The 25,698-nt window shown below is 45.8% G+C and overlaps 1 protein-coding gene and 1 pseudogene across 10 annotated transcripts in view; both read left to right on the top strand.

The window, feature by feature from the left end:
- The first annotated feature begins 1,574 nt into the window (after positions 1–1,574).
- The window catches only part of AK4 (adenylate kinase 4), an 85,235-nt gene continuing 61,111 nt past the window's right edge, over positions 1,575–25,698 (top strand). For 2 of the 10 annotated variants that reach the window (XM_001089356.5, XM_077954645.1), the window contains exons 1-2: positions 1,575–1,700; positions 2,312–2,586. In XM_001089356.5, coding sequence (XP_001089356.1) covers positions 2,442–2,586 — 145 coding nt within the window. In that variant the 5' untranslated portion in view covers positions 1,575–1,700; positions 2,312–2,441. Of the gene's footprint in view, positions 1,948–2,311; positions 2,587–2,777; positions 3,176–25,698 lie in introns of those variants that run through there. The other 8 variants (XM_028832833.2, XM_077954658.1, XM_028832846.2 and 5 more) reach the window with 6 other exon arrangements.
- Positions 8,370–8,702, top strand: LOC144332941 (small ribosomal subunit protein uS14 pseudogene; annotated as a pseudogene).

The following is a 25,698-nucleotide window of genomic DNA, read 5'->3' as shown; positions in this document are numbered from 1 at the left end:
CAGTGGCGCGATCTCAGCTCACTGCAACCTCCACCTCCCAGGTTCAAGCGTTTCTCTTGCCTCAGCCTCTGGAGTAGCTGGGATTACAGGCATGCACCACCACACCTGGCTAATCATTGTGTTTTTAGTATATATGGGGTTTCACCATGTTAGGCTGGTCTCATACTCCTGGCCTCAAGTGATTGTCTGCCTCGGCCTCCCAAAGTGCTGGGATTACAGTGTGAGCCACCGCGCCCGGCCACACTGAGACATTTTAGCGGGAGATCAGTCTATGGAACAAACGCGGGTCTGGGGTTGGTGGCCTGGGTGTGCTGTCTGGCCAATTTTGTGCGTGGAGTAAGCAGTGGGGAGAGGCGCTGGGTGTCAGGAAACTATGCCAGGCCCTGCCCTCCACCAACCCCAAAGAGCAGTCAGAAACTGAGAGGTGGTTCTTCTCCACACCATCCTACTACTTGTGTCCCTCACCTTCTCTGAGCCCTGGGTATTGGCGCTGGGAACTCTGCAATGGATTTCCTGAAAGGCAGGTGGCCTGTGGAAGGCAGGCAGAGGAGGGGGCCTGCAGAAGGCAAAGGTGTACGGAAGGTATCTCTGCGCCCCTGCTGAAGATTTTTCACTTTATCCTGAAGGGAAGACAGTATCTGAGGCCAGGAAATAATAAAAATTGATTTTCACTTTAGCAATATTCCTGGCAACTGCACGGAAAATGGAATGGCACAGAAACTGGAGTCTTATGGGCAGTTATCCCACTAGTTGGGAAATTAAAGGTTGTGTGTAAGGTGGGCACAGATCTAACAGAACGGGAATTGGGATATGCAGGGGAAGGTGGGTGGGGGAAGACAGACTCCATTTGGACTTGGTGAGTTATAGGTGCAGCACCAACATAATGCGCATGGAAGTCCTGGAATCATTTACCAAGAAGGTCCTGAGCACAGGTGAGTGACATCCCCATCTTCCCTGTTCCCCAAGGCGCCTAGACTTTGGAGTCGGTCAGTCTTGGGTTTCAGCCTCCCGCTAGGACGCAATTTCTTGACCGCAGGATTCCTGTTGTTCACGGCTAGATCCCAAGCGCCTAGAATAGTTTCTGGCACACAGTAGGCACTCAACAAACATTTGCGGAATGAATCAATGAATGGATGGTCACATTCCATTCCTCGGCTGTAAACACAATGAAATCACCTAGCCGCAAACTTGGCGCACAGTAGGCGCTCATCAAGTTGTATTTTTCCCTTCCCTTGCAGTAGACCGCGGTACCCAGGCGACCGCGAAAGAGGAAAAGGGGTTTCTCTACCGCGCGTGGTCTGCACTTCGCTTCGCCCCCGCAGCCCTCGCTGGGTCGCGGGGAGCACGTGGGCCAGGCAGGCTGGGTGGGAGTGGAGGGGAGGGGAGGGGAGGGGAGGGGAGGGGAGGGGAGGGGAGGGGAGGGGAGGGGAGGGGAGGGGAGGGGAGGGGAGGGGAGGGGAGGGGAGGGGAGGGGAGGGGAGGGGAGGGGAGGGGAGGGGAGGGGAGGGGAGGGGAGGGGAGGGGAGGGGAGGGGAGGGGAGGGGGCGGTGGCTAGCGGCTCGCGCGGAGCCGGTCTCCCGGGCTTACGTAAGGCGCGAGTCCCGTGCGGCCGGCCCGGGCTCCGCGACTGGGCGGGCGGAGACGGCGCCGCCCTGCAGGAACCGGGCTGGAAGCCTTTCGGAGTGCTGCCTCCAGCCAAGGTGTGTGTTTATTTGATTGCTTTTGGTGGCGAGGCGCGGGGCTCGGGCTCGTCGCGCGCCCCACGGCCGGGGAGCGCATCCGCTAACCCCGGGCGGAGGTGGGCCCCTCCGAGCGCTCGCGGGCGGTGGGCAGCGGCGGCAGCTGAGACGCCGGGGGATGTGACAGCCGCCGAGGAGGGGGCGAGACGCCGACCACACGTTTCCCACGTGCGAGGACCCGGCAGGGGCTCAGCCCCTAGGCCGCTCGGTGCGTGGGGCGGCGGGGGCTGGCTTTGAGTCACCCCCTTGTGCCAGCTTCCCCGGCTTGGCGGAGACTGGCTTGGGGATGCCCGGCCGCCCGGCCCCCTTCTCGGACGCGGCGTGGGGAGCGAGCTGCAGGAAAGGATGGAAGTGGGACTGGTCGCGCCGACCTCTGACCCCTGGAGGCCGAGTCGGCAGGGCGGGGCACGGCGCGCTCCAGCAGCTCTGCGTGGGGGCGAGGAGGTGGAGGAGGGCGAGGAGGTGGAGGAGGGCGGGGAGGTGTAGCGTGGCGCTCACTCCGCCTGCGAGTTGGTCCCGGCGCTGGGCTGAGGGGAGGGGTTGTCTTAAAAAGTCTCTCCTTCCCCCTGTAGGGGCGGTCGGCGAGTCCCAGTGCGAGCTGAGGGTGCCAGAGGTAGGGGGCCGAGAAACAAAGTTCCCGGGGCTCCCTCCGGGGCCGCGGTCGGGGCTGCGCGTTTGGCCGCCCCCCTCCTCGCGAAGGCAATGGCTTCCAAACTCCTGCGCGCGGTCATCCTCGGGCCGCCCGGCTCGGGAAAGGGCACCGTGTGCCAGAGGATCGCCCAGAACTTTGGCCTCCAGCATCTCTCCAGCGGCCACTTCTTGCGGGAGAACATCAAGGCCAACACCGGTGAGGGGCTGCGGGGACGAGGGCTGGGGGCGAGCCGCGTTGGGCTGGGGTGAGGCCCTGGAGGGACTGGGGCTCCCGGATCGCGGCGCCCTTCCCCCGCCCGCGTGTGGTCGTGCAGGCTCGTACGTGCCGGGGCGCATGCAGCTGGCGGCCGCGCGGCTTAACCGCGCCCGGGAGGAGGCCGAGACTCCAGGGGCGGCCGGTGGGAGGTGCCCGCGGCTCTTGTCTCCACCGCTCCTCCTGCCGCGAGGAAAAGCCCGAACCACCCGGGCGAGGGAACGAAAACTAGGCAGGGAAAACCCGGAGCTTCCCTCTCACGCTGCCGTCCTTAAAGCAGAGCCGCCCCGCTACCCCTTAGCCCTGGCCCCCTCCCGCGAGTCCCTAGAGAGCCGCGCGCCCCCTCCCGCGGCAGCCCAGAGGCGGAGCGCCGCCCACCTGTGGCAGTCGGGCGGGGCTGCGCGCCGGGGAACCTGTGGCACCGGCGGGCTAGCAACCTTGCGCCTCTCCAGCCCCTCCACGCAGCCTCGGGGCTCGGGGCAGAGCCCTGGGTGGCTTTGAAAGGCCTGTCTGTTCGCTGTCGCCTTCTAAGGTAAACTCTTCCCAGCAACTCCCCCTCCTCCCGAAGCCGCCGGGCCTGGACGTCAGGAGACTCGGAGGAGACTCGTTCTGATAAATTACATTTTGAATGCAGCTTTCCTGGAAATGGCTTCTTGAGCTGCCTCCCTTGGCTTGAGATGCCTCCTTTGGCCGGCGTGGTGAACTTGGGGATATAGATCGCCTGATTTCTTAGTCTGACGGTGTTTGAGTGCGTCCCTTTCCCCCTCTCCTCCCACTCCACGTTCACACCAGTTCCAAAAGAATTGGCGTTAAAGGGCGAGAGGTAGCGGTTGTGCTGCTGCGAGGCTCTTAACCCTTTTGGGATGGAGATACTGGTAATTAGCAACTCCTTTATGAAAAGTTGTTCTTCCCAGCGGGGGTCCTTTACTGTCGCTGCAGTTCTCAAGGGTGTCCAGGTTGGTTATTGCCCATCATGGACTAATTATCCGGGGATCTACATTTCAGAAGCACAGAGTGGTTTGAAAAGGAAGGGGGAGGACAGTACCGGAAAACAAAATGAAAGCTTAAAAGCAAGGAATTAAGTATCTGCCGAGTTTTATTCCCGACCTCTTAAGCAGGTTGAAAAAGCGGGCTTTTGCAGGAAAACTCTTCCCCCACCCCCATGTCTCAAAAGGAAGAATTATGTGTACCAGATTGCACTTGAGTTTTCTTTTGTGGGTATTGTTACCTCAAGTGCGCCTATTTTGATTTTGATACATTCAAATGCATTTTATTCTTGGAATGCTGCATTTGGAACGCGGTTGAGGGGAGAATGGCCTGAGAGGGAAAGCTGGCTCTCATCCTAAGGGTTTTGTGTTTAGGTTGGGCTTCTTCATGATAGCATGGAGTCAGTGAAGGAAGACAGCGAGGAGAGATGAGCCCATTCCATAATTCTCTGCATCTGACTAGGTGACTTGTTTCCTTCTATGAGCCCATTCTATAGTTCTCTGTACCTTACTTCGTGACTTGTTTCCTTCTGGAATGAAGGGCTTCACACTGTCCATCCTGGGGCTGGACTCAAAGCGCTTTCCATTTTTAAAGAGTGTGGTGGGAAGTGGCTTATTTCTGCACTTTCTTAGGGGCTTTGAAAATTTTCCATTTGCTCTTTTCCCTTGTTCTCTCTCTCTCTCTCTCTTCAACTTTCCTCTGTTCTAAATTTTAGTTTCCATTCTCTTTCAAATGCCTTCATTTCCTCCCCAGTGTTCATCCCTGGAGTGAGAAGTGACTATGAAATGTTTAGATTTTCTTTTTTCTGTTGGGAATCAAGCAGTTTTTTGCATGAGCCAATTAAGAAAAAAAACTTTATCAAAGAAAGAAGAAAAATAAAGGACAGCAATTTGTTTTGAAAATGGCTTGTTTCTAGTGGACTTTCGGGTTATCGGATTATTTTTCTCTCTCAGAAGGTCTGAGAATCTTATAGGCTTACTGCCTGGTAAATAAAACATTCCATTCCACGGTATTTTTCTGTCTGTTACCTGCTGTTTGCTTTTAGCTAATTTCCTGGTGGGAAGCACAACCACCCTTCTGTATGTACCCTTTATAATGGAAGGTTTGGAGGAGACGATGAAGCACAACAAAACCCAGGAAATAAAAACCCAGGAAATAAAAACCCAGGAAATAAAACCGTGTAGGAATTTGAATTGGAAAGTAGCTCCAGCCTGGATTTGGGCACACTCTTGTCTACATGGCTTTCCTCCTCCTGCAGCCTGGTAAAAAGCTGCTCTTTCAGGAAAGGGCCATTCTGATGTCATTGCTTCTTGGAAGTCTTCCCTCACCTCCTCTGGCAGAATTAATCTCTTTCCTCTGCACATTTTTTTTTTTTTTTTTTTTTTTTTTTGAGACGAATCTCGTTCTCTCACCCAGGCCGGAGTGCAGTGGCGCTATCTCGGCTCACTGCAACCTCCACCTCCCGGGTTGAAGTGATTCTTTTGCTTCAGCCTCCCAAGTAGCTGGGATTACAGGCGTCTGCCGCCACGCCCAGCTAATTTTTGTATTTTTCGTAGAGATAGGGTTTCACCATCTCTACGAAGGTTTGAGGCCAGGCTGGTCACGAACTCGGGACCTTAGATAATCCACCCGTCTTGGCCTCCCAAAGTGCTGGGATTACAGATGTGAGCCACTGCACCTGGCCTTCTCTGCACATACCTTATTGATTCTAATGTTGCAGTCACATATCATGCAGTGTAAAAATGCCTGTCTCTCACCCAGTAAGATATCTGCTGAGTGACTCTTGCGTGTCAGTGTTCTAGGTGCTGGGGACAATAGCATTGTTTAAGATAATTTTGTGCCTCTTTTATTTTATTATTATTATTTAGAGATACGGGGTTTTGCTTTGGTGCCCTAGCTGGTCTCAAACTCTTGGCTCAGTCTCCCAAAATGTTGGGATTACAGGTATGAGCCACTGCACCTGGCCCATTCTTGGGCCTTTTGTTCTTTCTGTCTCTACCATTGCACACTTCCCACTCTGAAACTTGGAGGACAGGGATCAGGCAAAGTACCTAATGCATAAAAGGAGCTTACCAAGTTTGTGTGAAAGGCCTGGGTCACAAATTCTAGACAGTACATCTTAATCCAGAAGTCAAGCCACCTATAGCATGGAGTCCATTTTGTTTAATTAGCTCTGATTTATGGTAAAAGTTTGTACTTAATATGGATCTGAGATTAGCTTCATGATAGCTGTCACCCATTGGCCCTTCCTGCACTGCCTAAAGTGGTATAGGCTGAGGCTTATCAGATACCTCATTTGAAGAGTCACCCCCATATCTTTGGCTCAGATTTTCTTTAGCACACTGCAAGAGTAAATAGAAGGGAAAGTTCTCTTAGATTGTCAGGAGTTGGGTCTTACACTCTGTCATAAGGAATATTAGCTTTTCTCTGTGTATGTGTATGCACATGTATGTATGAGTACACACACACACACACACGGACTGGCACTTTATTGAGTGAGTCCCATTATAAATTCTGATCAAATTCTGATATTTAATGATAGATTCTTTTATTGGGTCGTATCTAAAGGATATGCAAATCTTGTTTTAAAGGTTGGAGAAATAGTGATATTTTTTAAAACCACGTTATACTGGATCCACTATCTCAAGTGCAGGAAAACTGGCACATCTCCGTTTGGAAGCATCTTGGACTTCATTGAGATAAAAGATGTTAAGGAACAAACCTGTTTCTGCGCACGCGCGCTCTCTCTATCTCTCCATATGTATATTTTTTGAGACGGAGTCTCGCTCTGTCACCCAGGCTGGAGTGCAGTGGCACAATCTCGGCTCACTGCAACCTCCGCCTCCCAGGTTCAAGCAATTCTTCTGCCTCAGCCTCCTGAGTAGCTGGGAACTACAGGCACGCACCACCACGCATGGCTATTTTTGTATTTTTAGTGGAGATGGGGTTTCACCATATTGGCCAGGCTGGGCTTGAACTCCTGACCTTGTGATCTGCCTGCGTCAGCCTCCCAAAGTGCTGGGATTACAGGCGTGAGCCACCGCATCCGGCCTCTGCTCTCAATATTAACTGCAGCTCTTGCTGGAGTTTTGCTGATGGGACTAGCATTTCAAGTTAGTCTATGGGCTGAGAGCCTCTTTTTGAAAAAGATGGCCTAGTTCAGAGGGCTCAGGGTTTTTTTGGTGCTCATTAAGTATAAATGTGTGTCTTATGTAAGAGGGAAAACTTCTGAGAACTGGAAGATAGAAACATTTTATTAGAGAGACTTGAGAGCCAGAGTCTAACAATGTATCTAAAACAGGTTTCAATAGTTATCCTTTTTATAGATCATACAGAGTCTTGGCTTATTACAGGGTTTCTAGAGTATATTCTATTCCATTTCCCCTCATAGCTTGGTGAGACTCAGGAAGTAGCACAGGTCAAGCAAGGATCTGACTGGTTTTGAGACCACTTCATATACACATTATTATTGCTTTTTTGGTTTGTTTGAGGATTTTCACACGTATTTGAAGAACACTATTTGTGACTTGAGTAAGGCATTCTGTGACAGTAAGTCTGCCTTAGCCACATGCACGGTGAATCTTTGCACATCCTTCCAGTGGGATTTTTTTTCTTTTGTTTTGAGGCATAGTTTCACTCTGTGACCTAGGCTAGAGTGCAGTGGCATGAACAGGGCTCACTGCGGCCTTGACTTCCCGGGCTCAAGCGATTGTCTTACCTCAGCCCCTTAAGTAGCTGGGGCTACAGGCATGCGCCACCATGCCCAGATAATTTTGTATTTTTTTTTGTAGAGATAGGGTTTCTACTTGTTGCCCAGGCTGGTCTTGAACCCCTTAGTTCAAGCAGTCTGCCCGCCTCGGCCTCCCAAAGTGCTGAGATTCCAGGTTGTGAGACACCATGCTTGGCCAGGATCATTTGTTAGAAGTAGTTTTCTTCTGATCAAAGTCATGCCTTGTATAAAATTTAGAAAATTGTTTTAAAACGGTAGAAGAAATGGAAGCAGTAAGTAAAAAATTACCCTTAATTCCTTAAGGGTAATTGAAGCTAATAAATTAAAGGTGCCTGTCTTAGGTTGTGTGTTTAGGGAAGGCGTCTCCAGGAGGTGAATGTCCTTATTCATACTATAGAGAATGAGCTTGTGATGATTAGGAACAGAGTGTTTCAGGAAGAAGGAACAGCAAGTGCAAAGGCCCTAAGGTGGGAATTAGCATAGCGTGTTTGAGGAACGGAAAGAAGTGGCAGTATGTTTGGAGCGTAGCGGGCAGAAGGGATGTGGAAGTAGGTCAGCTCAGGTCAGAGAGACGAGCAGGTGCCAGATCAGGTAGAACCTGGAGGATCCTGGTAAAGATTGGATTTTATTCCAAGGGCACTGGAAAGACAAGGAAGGGTTTTACATAGGACAATGACGTGAAAAGATTTACTTTCTAAAAGTTGATCTTTTGCCTGCTGTGTGGAGAGGTGAGGAAAAGGGAGACCAGTATGGATGAGGAGAGTGGCCTGTGTTTGGAACTTGTTGGTGGCAAAGGAAGAGAGAAATAAAGGGGTTTGAGATATGCACGAAGGCAGAGCTGACTGGAATAATGAATTGGTTGTGAGAGGTGATGGAGAGAAAGAAGTCTGCAGTGAATCCTAGGATTTTGCCCTGAGCGCCTGCCTGGGTGAATGTGCTATAGGGTTGAATGAACTAGAATGTGGCTAACCAATCTTTTTGGAACAGCACATGCGTGGGCTAGCGCCTTCCTTTTACCTCGTTGCACTCCTGAGAGCAAGATGGGTCACCAGCAGCTGTACTGGAGCCACCCCTGAAAATTCAGCCAGGGTTCTCACTCTTGTCACGTCTGTTCAAACCGGCACGGTCTGATCCAGAAATATGGCCTTAATACGTGCTGCCAGTGTTTCTGTCAGTACGCGAAGGATATCAGCTTTATTAAGTTGGACTAAATAGTCTTCCTTCAAAGGATTATCCAAGGCATCTACCCAATAAAAAACCATGATGGTTCTTTGTACATCAACATTTAAACAAATAATGCTCTTACAAATGTCATTGTGTACAAATCACTGGACAAATACACTTTCTTTGGGATAGGTTTCTGGGAATAAAACTACTGGCCAAAATAGAACTTAAATCATAGTGATAATTTTTTTTTTTTTTTTAAAGACGTAGTCTTGCTCTTGTTGCCCAGGCTGGAGTGCAATGGCGCGATTTTTGGCTCACTACAACCTCTGCCTCTCGGGTTCAAGCAATTCTCCTGACTCAGCCTCCCAAATAGCTGGGATTACAGGCGCCCACCACCATGCCTGGCTAATTTTTGTATTTTTAGTAGAGACGGGGTTTCACCATGTTGGCCAGGCTGGTCTCAAACTCCTGACCTAGGTGATCCGCCTGCCTTGGCCTCCCACAGTGCTAGGATTACAGGCTGAGCCACCACACCTGGCCGACATAGGGAGAGTTTTAAACGTAGCTTACAAATATTCACTCAAGTTCTTGGTAGTTTATAGGTGCTACTTTATTTGTGTACTTTTTGGCTTAGTAAGTGTTTCAGTTAGGCCAGGAGTTCGAGACCAGCCTGGCCAACATGGCGAAACTCTGTCTCTACTAAAATACAAAAATTAGCTGGGCTTGGTGGCGCGCGCCTATAGTCCCAGCTACTTGGGAGGCTGAGGCAGGAGAATCGCTTGTATCCAGGAGGCAGAGGTTGCAGTGAGCTGAGATTGCACCACTGTACTCCAGCCTAGGCAGCAGAGCAAGCTCTGTCTCAAAAAGTAGATAAAAAAATAAAATGAAAAATATTTTATTTAGGTATAGATATTCTTCATACATATATAAACTGATTTTCTGATTATAGAAATAGTATGTATAAGTTAGCAAAAGTTTAGAAAGATGAAAACAATCACTTGTAATTTGCCAACTGGAAGGAAAAGTTATTGCTAATACTTTTTTTTTTTTTTTAGATGGAGTCTCGCTCTGTTGCCCAGGCTAGAGTACAGTGGCACGATCTTGGCTCTTGGCTCAGTGCAACCTCCACCTCCTGGGTTCAAGTGATTCTCTTGCCTCAGCCTCCCAAGTAGCTGGGATTACGGGCACGTGCCACCACGCCTGGCTTAATTTTTTGTATTTTTAGTAGAGACAGAGTTTCACCATATTGGCCAGGCTGGTCTCGAACTCCTGACCTCAAGTCATCTGCCCACCTCGGCTTCCCAAAGTGCTGGCATTACAGGCGGTTGAGCCACCATCCATGGTGCTAATACTTTTATATACAGTGTATCCTTCTAGACTTTTTCAGGAATACACACATACACATACATTTTGAGTTACATTATTATTGCATTGTATTATAGTATTACTGTTTTGAAAATTGCTTGCTTTAACAATGTATCATCTAATATTTTCCAATTCTGTTAAATACTGTTTTTTAATGTGAGTTAGATACTTATGTACAATTCCAATATTCATATATAATTTGTTATTCCATTTTTAATTTTGAAAATGTAATACAGGTACATGCAGATGGTAAAATTTTCAAATAGTATGCTCGGAATAGAATGGAAAGTTTCATACCCGTCCCTGACTCTTGGTTCCCCAGTTTCTCTCCACAGGGGCATCTGCTTTTAACTTTTTTTGGATGTTTATCCAAAGATTTTGTTATATATCTATAGCATTCATGTGTCATATCTATAGCATATTATAGTAGTGCCTCTTTTTTTTTAATGTACACATTCATTCTTTCTATTACACTTAAGATTAGATATTGGTTTCCATCAGCATGTATCAGTTTATTCTTTTAAAAAGATATCTGCATTCTCTTTTATTGTACAGATATATCATAGTTTGAAATCACACATTTAAATATTGAGAACCAAAGAAGCTTTGTTTATGTGGGTTATACATATAGATGTTAAATGTATTTGAAATTAAAATTGAGAAAATTTGCTGGCTGTGGGGGCTCATGCCTGTAATCCCAGCACTTTGGGAGGCTGAGGCGGGTGGATCACGAAGTCAGGAGTTTGAGACCAGCCTGACCAACATGGTGAAACCCCATCTCTACTAAAAATACAAAAATTAGCCGGGTGTGGTGGCACGCACCTGTAATCTCAGCTGCTCTGGAGGCTGAGGAGGGAGAATTACCTGAACCCAAGAGGCAGAGGTTGCAGTGAGTCAAGATAGCACCACTGCATTCCAGCCTGGACCACAGGGCGAGACTGTGTCTCAAAAAAAAAAAAAAAAGAAAATTGAGAAAATTTAAAAATATTAATTCATCAAAAACAATAATAAATCCACTGTATGTTAACAGATTTCTGTGAAAATTAACTATTTTCCAAAATGAAATCTAATGAGAAAAGTGCTGTTGTTTTTGCACATTTGCAATTTTTTTTTTTTTTTTTTTTTTTTTTTTTTTTTTTGAGATGGAGTCTCGCTCTGTCGCCCAGGCTGGAGTGCAGTGGCCAGATCTCAGCTCACTGCAAGCTCTGCCTCCTGGGTTTACGCCATTCTCCTGCCTCAGCCTCCTGAGTAGCTGGAACTACAGGCACCCGCCACCTCGCCCGGACGTGGTTTCACTGTGTTAGCCAGGATGGTCTCGATCTCCTGACCTCGTGATCCGCCCGTCTCTGCCTCCCAAAGTGCTGGGATTACAGGCTTGAGCCACTGCGCCTGGCCTACATTTGCAAATCTTTCTGGCCTAATAGAATAAAACTTTATTCTGATATCTAGTTCTTCATTCGGTCTTTGGTGCTATGCTGTTTTGGTTAAAGTATTTGAAGAATATCCGGTTTTATACACATGTAATTAAAGGGGAACTCATGGATCCCTGAAAAGGTCTCATGGACTCACAGGAGTCCTGGAACCACAATTTCATCAGTCCGCTGTTGATTGGAATTTAGGTTATTTATAGTCATTCGATATACAGAGTGTGCTGCACTGAATGTCCTGGTAAATGTGTCTTTCAACAAATGTTTGAGTGCCAGGCAATCTTGGCTTGTGGGATGCAAAGAGGTGAAACAAGGTCTGTTCCCTGAAGGAGCTGCTGTTTTTTGGTGGAGACAGGCAGTCAGACAGGCAGGCAAACAAGAAGAAAATAACCCAGTAGGGCCGGGTGTGGTGGTTCATGTCTGTAATCCCAGTGCTTTGGGAGGCTGAGGCTGCAGGATTACTAAAGACCAAGCAAGTGTCCAAGACCAGCTTGGATAACATAGCGAGACCTCATCTTTACTAAAAAATAGTGTAAGAAAATTAGCTGGGTGTGGTTGTGCGCATCCGTAGTCTCAGCAACTCAGGACGTTGAGGCAGGAGGATCACTTGAGCCCAAGAGGCTGAGGTTGAAGTGATCTGTGATCATGCCAGTGCACTCCAGCCTGTGCAACAGAGCAAGACCCTGTCTCGGAGAAAAAAAAAATTAATTGAGGCTGCAAGATGTGCATGCTTACAGAAGAGGCAGCTAACCCAGCATTTAGGAGGAGATGAGATTTGGGAAGGCTTTTTAGGGGAGGCGATTCCCGAGTTGAGTTTTGACAAATGAGTACAGCTACAAAAAGATGGCGTGGTCATTGTCATAGCATACCTGAAACTCCTCTTCTGGAGGAGTTTATGGTCCACAAGACGTCCTTGCTTTTATGGCTTGGCCTTACTTTTTCTATTATCATGTTAGTCCGCATCCATCTCTAATGATGTTGTCAAAGGAAAGGGTTATCATGCCTGCCCCATATCACCTTTCCAGCCCTCATTACTTGTGTTTGCCTTTAAGATATACATAAACATAGTGGCGTTATAGTATATGCATTTAAATTTCGGCTTTTAACTTCTGGAACTGGAAGGATGGCAAACAATCCTGAAACTAGTAAATTGGGCTTCAAACTGTTAACTGTAAATTCACCCATTCTGAAGGGCATGTTGAATTACCTGTTCCCTTCAAAATCTACCAAGTAAATTGTTAAATCGTATTAGATTATGAGAGTTGGCTGTTTAACAATCTGTATTGGTACATATTGTGAGGTTTAAGGATTTGGAAATTTTGTAAATTTTTTGGATGATGTACTTTCACAATGGACAATGGATCAGACATCTCAACCGTGTATTTTTCTTTAGCAAACTAGATTTTTTCTTTTTTCTTTGAGACGGAGCTTCACTCTGTTGCCCAGGCTGAAGTACAGTGGTGTGATCTTGGCTCACTGCAATCTCTGCCTCCTGGGTTCGAGTGATTATTGTGCCTCAGCCTTCTGAGTAGTTGGGACTACAGGGTCCTGCCACCATGACCTGCTAAGTTTTTTTTTTTTTTTCATTTTTAGTAGAGACGGGGTTTCACCATGTTCGCCAGGCTGGTCTTGAACTCCTGACCTCAGGTGATCTGCCTGCCTCGGCCTCCCAAAGTGCTGGGATTACAGGTGTAAGCCACCGTACCCGGCCCAAACCAATTTTTTTTCAAAAAGCTTGAGTAGATAATAGAGGCTTTTGGATTACTCTGTGTATTTTACTCCCTCCATTTGATGTTTAAGCTCTCAGGTTGACCTTTGAGACATAGTACAAAAGGTCTTGTTTGTACAGCTTCATGTAGTTGAATTTAAATGGTTGATGTTATATTTTAACAGTCTCTAAGTTCTGAGAGTTTTTGTACTAGTTAAACAACAGATCCAGCAGCAAGCATCCCTTACTTAGCCAGACGGATAATACTGAAATAATGCAGAGTCATTCTTGTTTATCATCTAGCTTCCAAGAAGCTAGAAATCAACTATTTTCTGATCTTCAGCACCTTTTGTCTGGGCAGCAGTAACCTGTGACCCTGGCATTTTATAATTCTTGTGACTTGGTCATAACCAACATTTGCAGTGGGCGAAGCAACTGCCAGGCCCTGGACTGACTAATGAATATATATTATCTCTAATTCCCACACAGTTCTCCAGAGCAGTTGTTGTTATATCATTTGCTTTACAAATAAGTAAATGGCCTCAGAAAGGTTGAGTAACTAACTTGGTCAGGTGCAGTGGCTCATGCCTGTAATCCCAGCACTTTGGGAGGCCGAGGCGGATGGATCACTTGAGCCCAGGAGTTCGAGACCAGCCTGGGCAACACGGCAAAAGCCTGTCTCTACAAAAAATAACCAGAGTTAGCCAGTGTGTGTGGTGGCACATGCCTGTAGTCCCACCTACTTGGGAGACTGAGGTGGGAGGATTGCCTGAGCCCAGAAGGCTACAGTGAGTCTATAGTGAGGCTACAGTGAACTGTGTTTGAGCCACTGCACCCCAATCTGGGCAACGGAGCGAAACCCTGTCTCAAAAAGAAAAAAAAAGTTGACCGAGCGTGGTGGCTCACACCTGTAATCTCAGCACTTTGGGAGGCCGAGACGGGCGGATCACGAGGTCAGGAATTTGAGACCAGCCTAGCCAATAGGGTGAAACCCCATCTCTACTAAAAATACAAAAATTAGCTGGGCATGGTGGTGTGCACCTGTAGTCCCAGCTACTCGAGAGGCTGAGGCACAAGAATCGCTTGAACCCAGGAGGCGGAGGTTGCAATGAGCCAAGATCATGCCATTGCACTCCAGCCTGGGCAACAGAGCGAGACTGTCTCAAAAAAAAAAAAAAAAAAAGAGTTGAGTGACTTACCCTAAGTCAAACAGCTTTCCACACACAAACCTCCAGAGAAGTTGTTAGATCATTTACTTACAAACAGGTATGTGGCTCAGAAAGGTTGAGTAACTTGTCCTAGGTCGAACAGCTAGTTAAAGAGAAACTAGCATTCAAACCTGGGGCTCCATAGTTAGGATTAAACTTCTTCCCATTATGTTGTGCTGACATCTGAGTACTCTAGAAACTAGTGAAATACTTGTCTTATAAATACCATGTAGAGACAGTATGTCTTTGTCTGTTTGTGCGGCTATAACAAAATACCTGAGATCGAGTAATTTATAAGCAACTCCCACAGTTCTGGAGGCTGGGATTTCCAAGATGAAGGTGCTGGCAGGCTTGGTGTCTAGTAAGGCCTGTTGACTGCTTCCGAGGTTGCACCTTGAACTTTGTATTCTCACATGGCAGAAAGGATGGAAGGGGAAAAGGGCCAAAGGCCACATTAAGCTTCTTTGATTTTGTTTTTAATTTTTCTAATTTTTAAAATTTTCAACTAGAGACAGGTTCTCACTTTGTTGGCCAGGCTGCTTTTGAGCTCCTATACTCAAGCAGTTCTCCTGCCTCAGACTCCCAAGGTGATGAAGCCTCTTTATAAGACACAAGGCTTAATTTATTGTTTTTGTGTGGTTTTTTTTGGAGATGAGGTCTTGCTCTGTTGCCCAGGCTAGAGTGGAGTGGTGCAATATTGGCTCACTGCAGCCTGGAACTCCTGGGCTCAAGCAGTACTCTTGTCTTAGCCTCCAGAGTTGCAGGGACTACAGGCGCGTGCCACCATACCTGGCTAATTTTTAAATTTTTGGTAGAGATGAGATCTCCCTATATTGCCCAGGCTGGTCTTGAATTTCTGGCCTCAAGTGATCTGCCTGCACCAGCTTCTCAGAATGCTGGAATCACAGGCGTGAGCCACTACACTACAGGGGAGGAGCCCTCATGACCACTTAAAGGCCTCACCTCTTAATACTATCACATCGGTTATTAAGTTTTAGCATGTGAATCTGGGGGGCACGTTCAGACCATAGCACCATGGATAGCAGGGAACAAGTATGCTGAGGCTCAGAAGGCCCTTTAAGGGTAGGGTAGAAGGATGTACTTTTTGTTATTGTTGTTCTGTCCCTAAAACATTAAAAAAAAAAAACCTGAAAAAGGAAGCACTGACTTCCTGCCATAATAAAAAGGACCAAAGGAGGTCAAAAATAGAAGCCATTTGTGTTGTGAGGAGGTAGAAATTGCTTTTCATCATAATGGTAAGAGTTCAGGAATAATGCCTGAACTTGGTGTTATTTTATTATTCATTTGTCCCATTTGTCACATGTCCCAGCGTTAGGTATGGGGAGGCTGGCAAAAAAGTAAAACTTGTTCTCTGTCCTTGAGGTACTGACAGTCTAGGGTTTGAGCTCTAAGTTCTACATTATGTTCCCAGAAGGCATGGCGGTGCGCGCGCATGCATGCAGGTAGAGCATGGGCGTCATAGACAAGGCAGCAAGGAGTGCTTTGTTCACATGTACCTTTTGCCTGTAATGCCTTTCACACTTCTTTAATCTCTCCTCTCATTGCTTCCATGAAGCCTTTCCACACCTGTTGTAGCTACAGGTCATTTTCTTCTCTAAAATTCTTATACCCATTGGTACCTTTAATTTGTTATTCATTATCTTTTATAAGATGTTCTATTTCATAATTTCAGTTATTGTCTGTTGCCATTTGAATAGAAAATTTTTTTCATGACGGTTCAGTTCAACTAATGTTTTAATAGGCTGTAATGAGAGGAGAGGAGACAGAAAAAATAAGACACCTCATATACCTTATGTCTTGTACCTGATATCTTCTGGAAGTACTCTAAAGAAAATAAGATAAAGAAAATAAAGAAAATAAAGAGTGGGAAGACTACTTGTGATTGTGAAGTTAGAGACCCCTTTGAGGAGGTAGTATTTAAGCTGAGCTCTGAATAAGGGTAGGAGTCAGGCATGTGAAGATTTGGTAGCAGGTGGGGCACAGTGGTTCACGCCTGTAATCCCAGCACTTTGAGAGGCTGAGGCAGAAGGATCACTTGGGGCTAGGAGTTTGAGACCAGCCTGGGTAACAGTGAGACCCCGTCTCTATGGAAAATAAAAATAAAGTTAGCTGGACGTGGTGGTGCAGGCCTGTAGTCCCAGCTACTGGGAGGCTGAGGTGGATCACTTGTGCCCAGGAGGTGGAGGCTGCAGTGAGCTATGGTCACACCACCGCACTCTAGCCTGGGCGATAGAGTGAGAACTGTCTTAAACAAAAAGATTTGAGGCGGCGGAAACAGTATGTGGAAAGAGCCTAATATAGGAGTGAACTCAGTAAGTGGAGAGGAGCGGGGAGGAGGCTGGTGTCTCGAGCATTTTAAGTGGGGAGGAGATGGTAGAAGTGGAGACTGTATGTAGGGCCTTGAGGCATGGCCAGGAGTTTGGGCTTCATTGTAACTGGGTGAGAATCCATGGAAGGTTTTTAGGTTGTTACTTTTATTTATTTTTTATATGTAACAGCTATACTGAATGTAACATTTGCATACAGTAAAATTTATTCTTTAAAAGTGTACAAATCAGGGCCGGGTGTGGTGGCTCACTCCTATAATCCCAGCACTTTGGGAGGCCGAGGTGGGCGGATCATGAGATCAGGAGATTGAGACCATCCTGGCCAACATGGTGAAACCCTGACTCTACTTAAAAAAAAAAAAAGTGTACAAATCAGAGGTTTTTCTGTATTTTACAGAGTTGTAAAACCATCACCACTATCTAATTTCGTAACATTTTTATTTCCCCAGAAAGAAACTGTGTACCCATTAGCAGTCACTCCCCATTTCCCTCTTGCCCCAGCCCCAGGCAATTACTACTCTAGTTCTGTTTGTTTGTATGGATTTGCCTATTCTGGATAGTTGTATGTTAATATATGTGACTTTTTGTGTCTGGCTGCTTAGCATGTTTTCAAGGTGCATCTATATTGTAGTATGTATCAGTACTTTATTCACTTTTATTGTCAAATAATTTATTGAATGGGTATACCACATTTTGTTTATCCATTCATTCGTTAATGGACACTTGGGTTGTTTCCTGCTATGGGACGTTTGTATGTAAGTTTTTGTGTGGATGTAAATGTTCATTTCTCTTGGGTATATACCTAAGAATAGAATACAGGTTCATCTGGTAACTCTATGTTTAATAGTTTGTGGAAGTGCCAAACTGTTATCCAAAGCAGCTGCATCATTTTACCTTCTCACCAGCAATGAATGAAGGTTCCAGTTTTTTCTCATCATTGTCAACTTTTACCTTCTGATAAAACAAAAACTTCAGCCAAGTTTAATTGAGCAATGAATGAGTCACGAATCGGGCAGCCCTCAGAATCACAGCAGATTCATAGAGACTCCAGCACAGCCACATGGTGGAAGAAGATTTACAGACAAAAAAAGAGAAATGACTACAGAAATCGGAAGTGAGATACAGAATGGCTGGATTGGTTACAGCTCGGTGTTTGCCTTATTTGAACACAGTTAGAACACTCAGCAGTGTATGAGTGGTTGGAGTATGGTCACTGGGATTGGCCAAGACTCAGCTATTGTTACAGGTGCATACTCCTAAATTAGGTTTTTAGTCTTATCTACCTAAGCCATGTTGCAGTTTGTCCGCAAGTGTAACCTCCCAATGGGCTCACCTTGCCTGCTGCCTAGACAGAGCTGATTTATCAAGACAGGAATTGCAGTGGAGAAAGAGTAATTCACGCAGACCTGGCTGTATGGGAGACTGGAGTTTTATTATTACTCAAATCAGTCTCCCTGAGCATTCAAGGATCAGAGTTTTTAAAGATAATTTGGTGGGTGGGGCTTGGGAAGTGGGAAGTGCTGATTAGTCAGTTGGAGATGGAATCATAGGGGGTCAAAGTGAGGTTTTCTTGCTGTCTTCTGTTCCTGGGTGGGATGGCAGAACTTGTTGAGCCAGATTATGGGTCTGGGTGGTGTCAGCTGATCCACTGAGTACAGGATCTCCAAAATATCTCAAGAACTGATCTTAGATTTTACAGAATGATGTTATCCCCAGGAGCAATTTGGGGAGGTTTGGACTCTTGGAGCCAGAGGCTGCATGACCCCTAAACTGTAATTTCTAATCTTGTAGCTAATTTGTTAGTCTTGCAAAGGCAGACTGGTCCCCAGGCAAGAAGGGGGTCTTTTCGGGAAAGGGCTGTTATCAATTTTGTTTCAGAGTCAAACCCATGTACTGAATTCCTTTCCAAAGTTAGTTTGGCCTACACCCAGGAATGAACAAGGGCAGCTTAAAGGTTAGAAGCAAGATGGAGTCGGTTAGGTCTGATTTCTTTCCCTGTCATAATTTCCTCAGTTATAATTTTGCAAAGGCGGTTTCACAAGGACTCAAATACAGAAGTATGGAGTCCTTCTCAGGTCATATTTTGCTTGCTTTAACCACCCCTCACTCCCTCCCTCCCTTTCTCTCTCTTTCGATTTTAACTACCCTGTTGAGTATAAAGTGGTATTTCATTGTGGCTTTGATTTGTATTTGTCTGAGGACTAACAATGCTGAACTTCTTTTCATATGCTTACTGACCATTTGCATATCTTCTTTGGAGAAGTTCCATTCAAATCCTTTGCCCATTTTAATTGGCTCATTTGTCTCCTTATTGAATTCTTTATATATTCTGGATACAAGTCACTTATCAGATACATGATTTACAAATATTTTCTCTTATCCTGTTTCACTTTCTTGATGGCTCCCTTGAGGGCACAAGTTTTTGATTTTGATGAAGTCCAGTTGATCTGTTTTTTCTTTTGTTGCTTATGCTTTTGGTGTCATAGCTAAGACACCATTGCCTAATCCACAGTGTAGCCATTGTTTTTAAACATGGGACTGACATCTGACTCACATTTTGAATAGATCACTCAGGCTATTTGGAAACTGGGGTTGAAAGTTCTACTGTGAAACTAGGGAGAACAGTTAAGAGGCTGTCAGTATTGGCAGACAAATGGGTAGACTTTAAACTTATTAAGCACTTGTAAAATCAGTCTGTTCCAAAAGCATTTTGTTAATCAGAGTAAGAAATGGTCTCTGCCTTCAACAATTTGCAAGATAAAAATACACCTAATTAATTATTTTATAAAGCAAATTATATTGAGTGCTATAAAAATAGGAATGAAAACACTTTTTTAAGAACAGTAGAGGGAAGAGTTACTTGTATGAACTTTTATTAAGTTCATTTAAAAAACCTCTAGTGTCTAACATACAGTGCTTAATAGTTGTTTGTTACACCTCTGGACAGAAGAATTAGAGGGCTTTGGGAAAGATGGCGTTAGAACTGAGCCTTGAAGGATGGGCCAGGTAGTAGTAGGTGGAAACATGTGAAAGCAGGGTATTTTTTAATGTAGGGATCATGTCTGTGAGTAGACAATTAAAATTAAGGCAACTTTGTGAGGTGAGATGACACACACCACACCTGTAGTCCCAGCTACTTGGGAGGCTGAGGCAGCAGGATCACTTGAGCTCAGGAGTTCAAGGCTGTAGTGCATGATGATCCTGCCTGTGAATAGCCACTGCATTCCAGTCTAGGCAACACAGGGAGATCCCATGTCTGGGGGAAAAAAAAAAGGAACCTTCATTGAAACCTAGAGTTGGAGGAATTATAGACAAGAAGCTGGAAATGCCCCTTGGGGCTTACATGTAATTCCAGATTGAGTTCATAGTCGCTCGTGGGTGATGAATGCCTTCCTCAAACTCCTTTTGGTGGCTGTTTTTTGTAGCAGAGTGTGAAGTGGATTGTAGTGGGGGGAAACTGAAGCACAGCTAAGATGGTGCCACAACAGTTTAGATGGGGTCTAAACTGTAACAGTAATGGATAAAAGCGGATGTGAGAGGAGTGGGGGTAGTGATGGCAGTGTCTGATAGGACTGTAGGAGAATGGTGGGTGGGGCAGAGCCAAGTGCTGCCTTTTGAAGGGGTGAACTTGAATGACTGTGCTGGGAAAGTGGTCCCATTTAACACAAGGACGGCAGTCCAGGCGTGAAGAGGATAATGAGCTTAACATACCTGTGAGAAGTTTCAGGTGGAGGTATCTGGTGGCCTTTGGCACAGCAAATGGTAGGCACAGGGAGTTAGCTATATGCTGTAGAGAAAATATAGGTGGACTTTAGAGGCAGGCATAACTCTGGCTCTACCTTTTCCTGGGGGGAAGTTAATTAAACTTGATTCCTGAGGGTCAGATGGGGTCGTCTGTGTGAAATGCCTGGCAAGTAGGGGACTTTTCTCTATTGTTTGTTCCCTTCTTTTCTGGAATCCTAATGCTTTGATTTCATTTATAATCTTCCTTAGTGAATGTGGAGCTTTGAATGGAAGCACTAGCACAATCCAGTGAGATTTAAGCTGTGTGCGCGTGTGTGTGCGCGTGTGTGTGCGCGTGCGTGTGTGTGTGTGTACCACCCAGCAGAGGCTACACTTGCTCACTGTTTATAAACCCCCTATTAGTTGTGCTGTCCTTCTGTTTTCCCTTGTACTTCTCTTGTGTTCAGTCTTGTCCAAACAAAAATATTTGCATTAAAGTTATGTGTATTCCTCTTTTGGAAGACTCCTTGAATCCATAATTGCTTTTAAAAATTTTTTTGAAACAGTCTTGCTTTATCTCCCAGGCTGAAGGAATACAGTGGTGTGATCAAGGCTCACTGCAGCTTCAACCTCCCAGACTCCAGCAATCCTCCCACCCCAGCCTCCCGTGTAGCCGAAACTACAGGTGCTCAACACCACACCACCAATTTTAAAGTTCTTTTGAAGACGGGGTCTCACTGTGTTGCCCAAACTGGTCTTGAACTCCTGGACTCAAGCAGTTCTCCTACCTTGGCCTCTCACAGTGTTGGGATTACAGGTGTGAGCCACTGGGGCTGGCCATACTTCCTTTTTACAAATTGTGTCATCTTGGCCAGTGTGGTGGCTCGCTCCTGTAATCCTAGCACTTTGGGAGGCCCAGGTGGGTGGATCACTTGAGGTCAGGAGCTCGAGACCAACCCGGCCAACATGGCGAAACCCTGTCTCTACTAAAAATACAAAAATTAGGTGTGGTGGCTTGCGCTTTTAGTCTCAGCTACTCAGGGGGCTGAGGCAGGAAAATCACTTGAACCTGAAACCGGAAGTTGTAGGGAGCCAAGATCAGACCACTGCACTCCAGCCTGGGTGACAGAGCAAGACTCTGTCTCAAAAAACAAAAACAGAAACAAATTATGTCATCGTTAAGAGGGGCAGTTTTCTAAGTTTTCCTGTTGGTCTAATCGGATGGATTTTTTTTCAGGGCCTTTTAATGTGCTGGGCTGCTGATATATCTGATTCAACTCCTGGTCTGCCTGGTCTGCTTTGTTTTTTGAACTCAGCTGCTTCTGTTTTTTTTCTTCTGCATGACTGTGGTAGAACAGCCAATGTAGTTTACAAGAGAGCTATAAAATATTGATTGCATGTATGAGTACAGTTTCCCAGTTTTCTTAAATGGTAACTATAAATACTGTCTCAGGATATAATTTTGTTTTTCCAAAAGGGAAATAGTTTTTTTTTTTTTTTTTTGTTTGTTTTTTTTACTTGTGTTACTTTAGTGGCTTAGTTTAGAAAACAAAATCAAGGATCTAGCTTGGAGCACGAAAAAAATGCAAGATCTCCTTTCCGTGGAGCTCAGAGTTCTGTTTTGGTTTTCTAGGGTTCTTAGAGACTAAACACTATGCATAACAATGAATGTGTTAATTTTAATGATTTGTTCCATTTCTTAATGTCTTAGAATTGGAAGGGATTTTAAGTCATTCTGTCCAAGTGGCCATTCTGTGCTGGATCCCTTCTATAGCAGCTGACAGCTAACTCGCCTTCTCTGGAAACAGGCTCTTTCATTGCTGGACAGGTCTAATTGTTGGAAGATTTTTTTCCCCTTATACTGAGATGAAAGCCAGCTCCTTGAAACTGTCATCCATAAACTGTCATCCATTTGTCCAACTTCAGTCTTTTGTTGTCACATAAATTAAATCCACTAGCTCTTCAGATAATTGAAAATAGTTGCTAGGCAGCACTTCTCTGACTTAAGTTGTCTTTTTTTCCACCAAGGAAAATGGCCCCAGTTCTCTCTACCATTCTTCCCACATCATTTCTAATTCTTTTTCAGCCTTTCACCATGACCCTTTTAAATTGCAGTGGCCACCACTAACAACTGGTTAAGTGTGGTAGAACCACTGTAGTAGCTTTAGCAGGTTACTCTGCATTTTTTTTTTTTTTTTTTTTGAGACAGAGTTTTACTCTTGTTGCCCAGGCTGGAGTGCAATGGTGTGATCTCAGCTTACTGCAGCCTCCGCCTCCCAGGTTCAAGCTATTCTCCTGCCTCAGCCTCCCAAGTAGCTGGGCTTGCAAGCTTACTGCAGCCTCCGCCTCCCAGGTTCAAGCTATTCTCCTGCCTCAGCCTCCCAAGTAGCTGGGCTTGCAAGCATGTGCCACCATGCCCAGCTAGTTTTGTGTTTTTAGTAGAGATGAGGTTTTACCATGTTGATCAATCTGGTCTTGAACTCCTGACTTCAGGTGATTCACCCGCCTCGGCCTCCCAAAGTGCTGGGATTACAGGTGTGAGTCACTATGCCTGGCCCTGCATATTCTTTTTGTTTGTTTTTGTAAAGATGAGGGTCTCTGTTGTGTTATCTAGGTGGGTCTTGAACTCCTGGCCTCAGGTGATCCCTCCCCCTTAGGCTCCCAAAGTGCTGAGATTATAGGTACCAGCCACCATACTCACCACACCCAGCCACCACACCCAGCCTGCTCTCCATATTCTATTCTCTTTCTAAATAAACACATTATTTGGAAAGTACTTCTGAACATTGTCCTGCAGGCCACACTCTAGCTCAGTTAGTCTCAAAAGCCTACCTACCGTATTTGAGGGTGCATACCAGGGCTGTCTCAGAACCTACCAGCTACTCCAGGACTCAAATCTGTAGTTCTGTCCCTTTGAGTCTGGCCAGAGATTTTCTCCCTTGGCTTATGCTGAAGAATAAGATGGCTATCTAAAATCAATGGCAGGACAAAAATGCTGGGAGCATGGTGGAAATAACACTTAGCTTAGGCCAGGTATAGTGGCCCACGGCTGTAATCCCAGCTCTTTGGCAGGCTGAGGTGGGAGGACCACTTGAGGCCAGGACTTCTGAGACCAGCCTGGGCAATGTAGCAAGACCCTGTGTCTACAAAAATAAAAACAGCCAGCTGTGGTGGTGTACTCCTGCAGTCCCAGCTACTAGGGTGGATGAGATGGGAGGATTGCCTGAACCCAGGAGTTCAAGGATACAGTGAGCTATGATTGCGCCACTGTACCCCAGCCTGGTTGGCAGAGTGAGAACTTGTCTCAAAAAAAAAAAAAAAAAGAGAAAAGAAAAACTTAGCCTAAATATTGCAAGATACTGTTCAGCAGTGAACAACTCATGACTGAATTTCCCCAAATTATCTTTAATTATAGTTAATTTGGATTGTTTCCACATATCTGGATTTTCTAAAATCCAGAACTGTATTGATTTATACCAAATGACGTGGTGATGCAAAGCTCAGAGAGGTAGTGTGGTTGTGTTTAAGAGTGTAGGCTCTGGATTTAGATCCTGATTTGACCACGCTAGCTCTGTGACCTTCGGCACAGTAGTCGGTGTTTTGGGTTTACTCATGTGTAAATGAGAGTAATGGTGGAGCTAGCGCACAGGGTTTTCTAGTATTACACAGATTCATGCATACTGACGGCCTGGGCAGGGCAAGGGGAGTGAAGCTGAGGCACTCTCCTCCAGTGAAGAGTTTAAGGGGGCACCAAAAACACTCAGCAATCAAGATAAATAATAGTTTAATGTGATAAAATGAACAACATACCAAAATTTCAAATAAATTCCAGATCTGGCCTGGTCAGGATGAGGGTGAAGTAAGACTGTCAGACATATGTAGGGTCGGATCCTATTTGCATTTAAACTTTCCATAGTTTTTTTAATCATGGATTTTTTGGGCGAGTTTAAAAGTATTACATTAGGGCCGGGCGCGGTGGCTCAAGCCTGTAATCCTAGCACTTTGGGAGGCCGAGACGGGCGGATCACGAGGTCAGGAGATCGAGACCATCGTGGCTAACCCGGTGAAACCCCGTCTCTACTAAAAAATACAAAAAACTAGCCGGGCGAGGTGGCGGGCGCCTGTCCCAGTTACTTGGGAGGCTGAGGCAGGAGAATGGCGTGAACCCGGGAGGCGGAGCTTGCAGTGAGCTGAGATCCGGCCACTGCACTCCAGCCTGGGCGACAGAGCGAGACTCCGTCTCAAAAAAAAAAAAAAAAAAAAAAAAAAAAAAAAAAGTATTACATTAAAGTATTATTTTTTCTTGGTCATTGGTTGGCCGGTTTTGTGTGTGCGTGTGGCCCCTCTTCAATTCTTTGCTCACAGTCCCTCACTTCCTCACCCTAGGGTGGTGTGAGGCCAGTGTATTGGTATTTGTTGTTAGTAGTGATTACCCTAGGGTTAGTTTTGTAGAGGACATGAATTTTAGTGCCTCATGGAAAGTCCTGCCATCCCCCCACCCCCCAGCCCCAGGACATTTTCTGTTAGGTTGTCTCAGAGTCCCAATCCAAATCTCATAATTAAGATCAGTTTTAAGGTATTAGAGGATGTCATTCTTTCTTGTCTTCTGTTAAATGGTGCTTTGAATGTCATGTTTCAAACACTGCTGGAGCTCAGATCCCAGAAAATGAAAAATAGGTGCACTTAGCTTATGCGTAGAGGAGCCTAGCCAAACCAAACAGCACGTTTGAAACATTGCTTTTCCTTTATGGCTGAGATTGTGAAAGACAGCCACAGATGGTGGCTGAGCTCTAGCTGGAACTGCTGTTAGTCGGCGCGAGATGTTCTAAGTGACGGGAGCCAGGAACTCACTGTGGTGTTTCTAGAAGTTAAATTATGATGATAGGATCTTCCTGTAATACTGGTTCTGTTTCTTGCCTTTAGTTATATCTTGGAAATCTGTCACATCGTTAGTGACTGGTGAAAGGCCAAAAAAGTTTGCAGAATCAACTATTTAAAGCTTCGTTCTTGATAGTTCAAGTGTTATGCAAGGCAGAGCAGCCCTCTGTTAAGGGTTTCAGGCTAGGCATCTTCCTTGTTAGGGTGTCATTCCTGTTCTAATTACTGGTCTGTCTTTTCTTCTTCTTCCTTTTTTTTTTTTTTTTTTTTTTTGAGACAAGGTCTTGCTTTACCATCCAGGCTGGAGTGCGTGGCATGATCATAGCTTAGTGCTGCCTCCACCTTTTGCTCAAGAGATCCTCCAGCTTCAGCCTCTTGAGTAGCTGGGACTACAGGCACATGCTACCATGCTTGGTTTGTTTTTGTTTTTGTTTATGTTTTGTACAGATAGGGTCTCACTGTATTGCCCAGGCTGGTCTGGAAGTCCTGGACTCAAGCAGTCTGCTTGCCTCAA

This window comes from Macaca mulatta, chromosome 1 (genome assembly GCF_049350105.2).
Source record: "Macaca mulatta isolate MMU2019108-1 chromosome 1, T2T-MMU8v2.0, whole genome shotgun sequence".
Lineage (NCBI taxonomy): Eukaryota > Metazoa > Chordata > Mammalia > Primates > Cercopithecidae > Macaca > Macaca mulatta.
This window is presented reverse-complemented; position numbering and strand designations above follow the sequence as displayed.